Source organism: Symphodus melops, assembly GCF_947650265.1.
Source record: "Symphodus melops genome assembly, chromosome: 3".
Classification (NCBI taxonomy): Eukaryota; Metazoa; Chordata; class Actinopteri; order Labriformes; family Labridae; genus Symphodus; species Symphodus melops.
The window spans coordinates 3723954-3731143 of NC_136693.1; the positions used below are offsets into that span (position 1 = coordinate 3723954).

Here is a 7190-nt window from a genome sequence, read left to right on the forward strand (position 1 = left end):
AAAAAAAAGAAGCTCAGTCACTAAAAAAGGGAGCTTGATGCAGACCATATTATATTTAATAGATATTAGACTTAATGGAATAAACCTTTCCCACTTTGCATTTTTTCTTTTTTCAAGTATACTTGAATCAGGGACAAAAACGTCTCAGCAGAGAAGAAATGCTTAGTACCAGATTTTGCTACTTCATTTCCATCTGTTGTTCCTGACAGCTTTCAATCAAGATGGTAGCTGTAACAATGTCGATTTCGAGCCTCACCTACCCTTGATTAAACTTCAGCCAATGAGGTTCTTCGGCACATTAACAACACAAAACCGTACAACAAATTGCTGAAAGACTTGTGAGAGTCAGCGAGGAGAAGCCTGATAACAATCAGAGGACTTGAGTGGAGTTATTCTCCACTCGGGCAGAGTTCTGTCCCTGAGATGTTTGTGTTCAGCTCTTTACCGATCTCGGCTCTTCAGAGAGGAAAATGAACGCGCTGCTCCGCAGAAACACAAAGTAAACGACGTGCCGTCGCTAAACTCGCAATTCATGCTCGAAAAGACCGACAGCATGTGATCTGCTATCTGTGGGATGCATCAGAGGCTCGTCATGCCTAGCTGCGGCTGCATGGTGTGTGTGTGTGTGTGTGTGTGTGTGTGTGTGTGTGTGTTTGGTTACTTTTGTGTGTGTGTGATTGTCTGCAGTCTTACATAACAATCTAGTTCTGAGTGAGTGGGGATGATTGTCTCTTTACTTCTTAAGTAGGTTAAAGCTCTCATTGTAAAGGAGACCTTATTCTCTTGTTCTTGTTCTCTCTCTCACACACACACACACACACACACACACACGCACACACGCACACACACACACACACACGCACACTCACACTTGTCTTTTTGTTTCAGTTAACATCTGCATCTTCTCTCCTTAATCCAAGCTCGGCACTCAGGAATACTTGGAATGATTGCTGTTGTTCAGGGTGATGCTGAGAGAGTTCGTTAGCAACCCAATGCACATTTGCAAACTTCTTGGCGCCAGTACGGTGATATGTTCTCTGTTTCACGACTGAAGAACAGGTTCTTATTTCTTCCTTCTTCAAACACACGGAACAGAGTGTCCAGAGTGTTTTCTTCCTCGAAGCTCAGTTTGATTTTGCTTTGACCTTGAGACTTGGTGAGAGTGATCATGTTACCATTCATGAGGGGAATTACTTTAGAGGTTGTTGTTTTTTTTCCACATAAACTATTAACAATCATGAGTGAAGTTCAAATCTGGTGATCGAATAAAGTGGAGATTTGACGATAGTGCAGTCCACTGAAGTATGGCAAAGAGCGATGGCAACAGATCCATGAGTCTGATAGAGAGGGGTGCACGCTGGAGGACTGTGTTCCTTTACATCACATTGGCAGAGTGGCGGTGCACAGTGGTCCGTCTTCTCCCTTTTTTTAATTTGCTCATCTGAAGATGGTCGTCCAAGCTCATTTGGTCCGATTCTGAGATTTAATCGCAGCCATGAGCAGATGAGTTCCCGGACGTACGGGAACATGCGGCAACAAGAGAATGAAGTGCAAACATCGGGTTACTGTCTGTCCAGGTTTGATTTGTTGTTCATTTGGTGCCTAATCTGACGTAATGTTGGTAAAGTGATGTCCATATTGAGCTCGTCTGATCAGCTTCATGAAGAACAACATCAAACACTCCCCCACTTGTCAGTTCTCTGGCTGGCACCTTTCCAGACATTAATGCCATGAGGCCAGACCCCGTCTCTGGCCCAGGCTCGTGTGCAGTACAGTGTGCGATGGTTTCCCACTGAACTCCGTGAATGTCTTCAGCGTTGGTCGGAGTCAGTGGCTTCTGCTTTTTAAAGCGTGTTTGACAAACGCACGGCCTGTGATGTGGCTTCATGTTGACACAACTTGCACAGAGACTGTAATTTAGCTCTGTGCAAACCCACACACACAAATATCTGGAGAAAACACACACATGCTTAAAATGACAAATCCAGCATTGCTCACAACACAGCAGGGTAAGCTGTGTGTTGTACCGAGGAGGAGTTAGACTTAGTGAGGGATTTTCAGGCCTAAGTTTGTACCTGCCTGTCTCTCTGAGGGTAAACGACACAGCCCCGGGCTCCAGTGACTACAGGGACTACAAAAAAACAGCACGGGGAAATTAGAAAGGCGACTCTAAAGACAGGAAGACTCGGATGACGACATCCCTATTCCCCTCCTGTTAGTTCTGGAAACCACTGGAGGGAAGAGGAAAAAAAAAAAGTGGGGAAGAGCAGAAAAGAAGGGAGGCGGCGAAAGGGGAAGTGTGTGAAGACGGGATGGTGGAAAGACAAGAAGAAGGAGGAGAAAGAGAGGGGAATGAAAAGAAAGAGGCCATTAATTTAGTGCTGTGGGAGGGATCTGAAGGTTACTGAGCGCTCTCTGCCAGGCCCTCCTGGGTTGACTGATGCCTTTGTGAGGAGGCCAGGAACCACACACACACACACACACATGCACACACACACACACACGTACACACTCTCTCAAGCACACATACACTCATGCATGGTTCCAAGAAACGCTGGGTTTGTTGCGGCAGGCTAGTTTTAGCAAAATAGACACACATGCCTCGACACACACACACACAGATGGTCATTAATGGGCTTCAAAGTGAGGACTAAATGGTAGACCTTTATTTATTTCCTCTCCTGGATGTGATTTGCTGTGATTTGTCTGAAGATGTGGTGACTGTTTTTTTTTTTTTTTTTTAATGGGCTCCAGTCGTAAATCAGGGCCGTGTAAATGTTTGGTGTGTTCCACTTTCTATTTTAGTATTCTATGTTTGTCTGTGTATATATGCTAACAGTATAGGCAAATTGGTCATATGAAAGTGCTGAGGAGCAAAGTGTTTGACTCAAGGAAAGAACAGGACTTTGACCTTGGCCTGATGGCTCATGGTCCCAAGAAGCTTCTTCGTGGCCCCCCTGGATATTTCCCTTATGTGGTTTCCTTCAGCTAAATTTGTTGCTTCGGCTCTTGAACTGACCTGCAACTCAAAAGATGATCTCATACAGTCTCACAGGGCTCGTGTTCGTATGGGTTAGTTTGCCCTTTGAGTATCATTTGTTATCAGGCTTTTCATTGGTCCACCAAAAATGTACTTTGGCCGGTAAATGTCGGGGCTCGGTGGCCTTTGGGACTATTTATTGAACATGTTAGCATCAATTAATACCAAGTATCATCACGTGGATTTTTCCTTATGTTATTTATTTTCAATCAGCGTTAATATAGAGGGGAAAACGAAGGGTTAGTCAATGTGTTGCCTAAATTTCGATCAGACAATTGATATAAATTTGTGAGACATCTCATAATGATACTTCACAGTATCAGATTAACTGAAGGGATTAAAAAGGCATCTAAAAAGGATACAAGTGCATGGTTTTGCCCTTATCCTTAGATAACCTTTTCGGGGAAAATTTACCAAATAAATCCCGTTGTGCAGGTTTTTAAACTTTCCCAGTTACCAATAATGATCTCTACGGGAGACGAACATTAAACCTCCCTCCCTCTGACTGTGCAGCACACGTTTCTCCAGCATGTCCCGACAGACGATACTCATTTAATGAACGTCATTCATATTACGATCAGGCATGTTTATTGCTCTCTTTGAAGGGGCCAAACATGTCCAGTTGACGCCATATTCATCACTAACACAATAACACAGCAGTATGACCACAGGGCAGAGGGTCTGTGAAGTCCTGTTTGTACATGCTGACACAATGTGTGGCTGTATGGACTTCATTAAACTGTAGTTTATAGAACAAAGCTCTTTGGAGCGATGACGGAGAATCTGCATGGCAGAAGGCAGTGACAAAAAAAGCTGCGTATTTGATTAATGAAAACAAAGGAGGCAGCACATGAACAAATGTGAGTAAAGTCTCATGTTTTACACATTGAACTACAATTTAGCCGCAGTCGCTGCGACACCTGGGCACGTTTGACTTTAAAGACATTGTAGTGTTGGTTTTAGAGTTGAAGATCTGGACGTTGGTCACGTTTGAGCAAGTTATTTGACCAGTATTAAAATGAGGCTAAGATGGTGAAAATGCGATGATAGAATCAGGATTGAGACCTGATCCACTTGCTGTGGATTCGCAAATGCCCCCTAAAGACTTCAGACTCGAGTTTTCAAGTTGATTGGATTCCTTACTTGAACTTTCTGTGGCAAACTTCAGATTCAATCCAAGAAAGGTTCCCTGAATCATCACATTGGTTATTTGAGACTGTCGTTGTTGACACCGAAGCAGCAATCTTGGGACACTAAATGATCTCTTTGTCTAAAGAAATCTTCATGACACAGTCTCTCGTGTTGCCTGAGGTCCGAGCTTAATCCACTTCATTAAAACAACCTTGAAGCCTTTAAGTCTTTTTGCAGTAATTAAAAGATGTTGCTGTCTGAGGTCTCGATTGTCACTTACTTACCTTGGCACAACTCTTTTAAAAGGCCTCACACACTTCTGACAAATGTGGGCAGTAATTTCGAGAACTTGAACCAAGTTAGTTTTTAATCTGCCTGGACTCCAGGACGGAAGCATAAATCAAAAAGACAACCACTTTAATGCAACATTGTTCAACTATTTTACCTTAAAATCATCTTGACGGTACGCTGACTTGTAATAGGAAGAAAGTGCGTCTTACATCCTCACTTTGGTTGGGCTGGTTGAATCATGAGACGTTTGTAAGACTTTACGGCATTAGTCAGTGGAGGCCCTGAAATCGAATGCTTCTCTTGACTGCTCGTACGTAGCTCGGTATTTGCAGTCATGACATCATGAGAGTGGAAAAAAGAAAGCAAGAACCTACATGGTTAGAGGACCAAAAAAAACACATGTCGTGTCATGTGTGTTACAGTCAAGCCCTCCTTGTCTGACTCCACATGCCAGCCTGCACCTCCTCTGTGTGCTGAAGGTTTTTATCCTGAAAGTGTTCACCTGAACGAGTAACACTTCAACCTCAAGTCAGTGATGCATAACTGAAGCGATGGGGAAATGAGCCCTTCAAACAGTATATAACCATTTCCTTTACTTCCATTGAACACATGTTTAACCCTTTCTCTTCCTGTGTGTGTGCAGGGGTCCAGGGCAGCGCTGAGTGTTCATGTGGGAAGAACCACTTCACGTGTGCGGTCAGTGCGTTCGGCGAGTGTACGTGCATCCCGGCCCAGTGGCAGTGTGACGGAGACAACGACTGCGGGGACCACAGTGACGAGGACGGATGCAGTAAGTTCAGTCCTTATCAGTCCCTGTCACCTCCCTCTCTCTCTCTCTTTTACTTTACTTTTTGTTTACGTGTCACTGAGATGGACGGACTTGGATCCATCCAGTCTGGATGTTGAGCTCTGATGGAAGTGGCAGCCAAAGCTAAAGATTCACTGTAAGCTAAACACATCAAATAAAATCACTCCAGAGTTGGACTTTGTTGTTTCCAAATTCGACGTACTGATTGATTCCCAGGTGGTTTTGAAGCCAAAGTCATTTTGCATCTCTTACTCTCTGTTGCTGGTAAAATTTGAGGTTTTGGATTTCCTTGTACGTGTCCAAATCCTGGCCTCCAAACAGGTGCGCAGTGCCAAATGTAAACAAAACACACGGCTGACGGTGAGAAACTGATGAGTGTTTGGCACAGTGACGCCTTCTTGCATATATTAAAAAAGATGCAGGAAAAGAAGCACGATCCATCGTCATGTCTCCTAAGATGAGCCCAGATACCTTCTACTGGATACAGAGGGGATAACAGCATTTAGCATCTATTTACAAACAGATTTTTAGTGTGTTGAATTTTATCATTCAATGAAATCAAGGTCAATATGATCACCCTCATGGATGGTTAACCATTGTCTTAATGGATGCTGTCGGTGTGATCAGCTTCTTCCTGAAGTCTTGACTGATGTAGGAATTTTTGAGACGATACCAATCATCGATATTGGAGAGGGAAAAAAATCTGCCAATCAGCCAATATCATTGTTCTATCTATGTTTGAGCCGTAGAGATAGATAAATATTAATAAACATATTTATTGAGTTGATCCCTCAAATGCAGTTACTAAACACTTGTGGAAAAGATATAGAAGATGAGATGGTCACTCAACTGGAAAGTCACTGTGCACATTAGAGGTGGTAAAAAAAACCCGATGTATGTAAGTATAGAGATTCTTATTTTTTGAATCGATTCCCAACTTCTAAAAATCTAATTTTTTTAGGCTAATCATTCGCCCTCTGCTAAGTGCTAAGGCTCACTCTTTAACTCAGTAAAATGCCAAATAGAGCAGAAAGATATTTAGCCAGTCTCGCAGATGACTGGAGTAGATCCTGAAGTATGTATTCAATTATAAATTCACTTTGAATCCATGAAGCAATAAATCCAAAATCGCTTACAATCGAAAATAGATTCTGAACTCTGGGTTTCATTGCTTGTTGTAATCCACACAGCATACTCTGCTCGTGAAAGAGATCCGCCAGTGTAACACAACAACGCTTTCAATGAGTACATGAGAAATATATGCGCATATCTACTCTCAAATGAGTCGATACTGATAGTCATCGGATAAGCTAATATCAGCAGATATTATTATCTCGCTGATTAATCGGTCGGGCTGTACTCTCTCTAATATGAGTTTCAGAAATGTTTAAGTCTTGCCTGGCTTACTTTGTCTTCGTGGTCCAGATGAAATGATGCTTGCCTAATTGGTGGTCGAATAAAGTTGGACGGAGAGTTCTGTGTGTCAGATCAACTCAGAAATGCCGAGCTCTCATTTGTCTGATTTCAAACATGTGTTGAAATTGTGTAAAGGAGCACTTGTATAATCTGCCATGTTTTAATTAGGAGCTCTCTAAAAGCTTCTTTTGTTTTAACTTTCCCTTGATTAGTATAAACACAACTTTCAATGAGACTTTTTCTTTTCATTAGAAGAGAATATCTTCCACAACTGAAGCCAAATGTAAAAGGTGATGTACAAACTCTGGCAGATGTTCCAGGTTTTTTGTCCAAATAAAACAGACTTAAATCATTAGAAAACGATGTGATTAGACAGTGTCTAAAGAAGTGAACAGATCTGTTCAGACGTTTGTGTATTTTTTACTTGCTTGATCATCTCTCTGACGGTACTCTACACTCAAAAAAGAAAGGGCGAGTGAGTCCAAAAACAGCCACAAAAAATGG

At 42.4% G+C, this 7190-nt stretch overlaps 1 protein-coding gene across 1 annotated transcript in view; it reads left to right on the forward strand.

Annotated features, from left to right (window-relative positions):
- The window catches only part of lrp4 (low density lipoprotein receptor-related protein 4), a 106760-nt gene that overhangs the window by 44671 nt on the left and 54899 nt on the right, over positions 1-7190 (forward strand). The window contains 1 exon segment of the mRNA XM_079340416.1: positions 5106-5252. Within this exon segment, the coding sequence (XP_079196542.1) occupies positions 5106-5252 (147 nt within the window).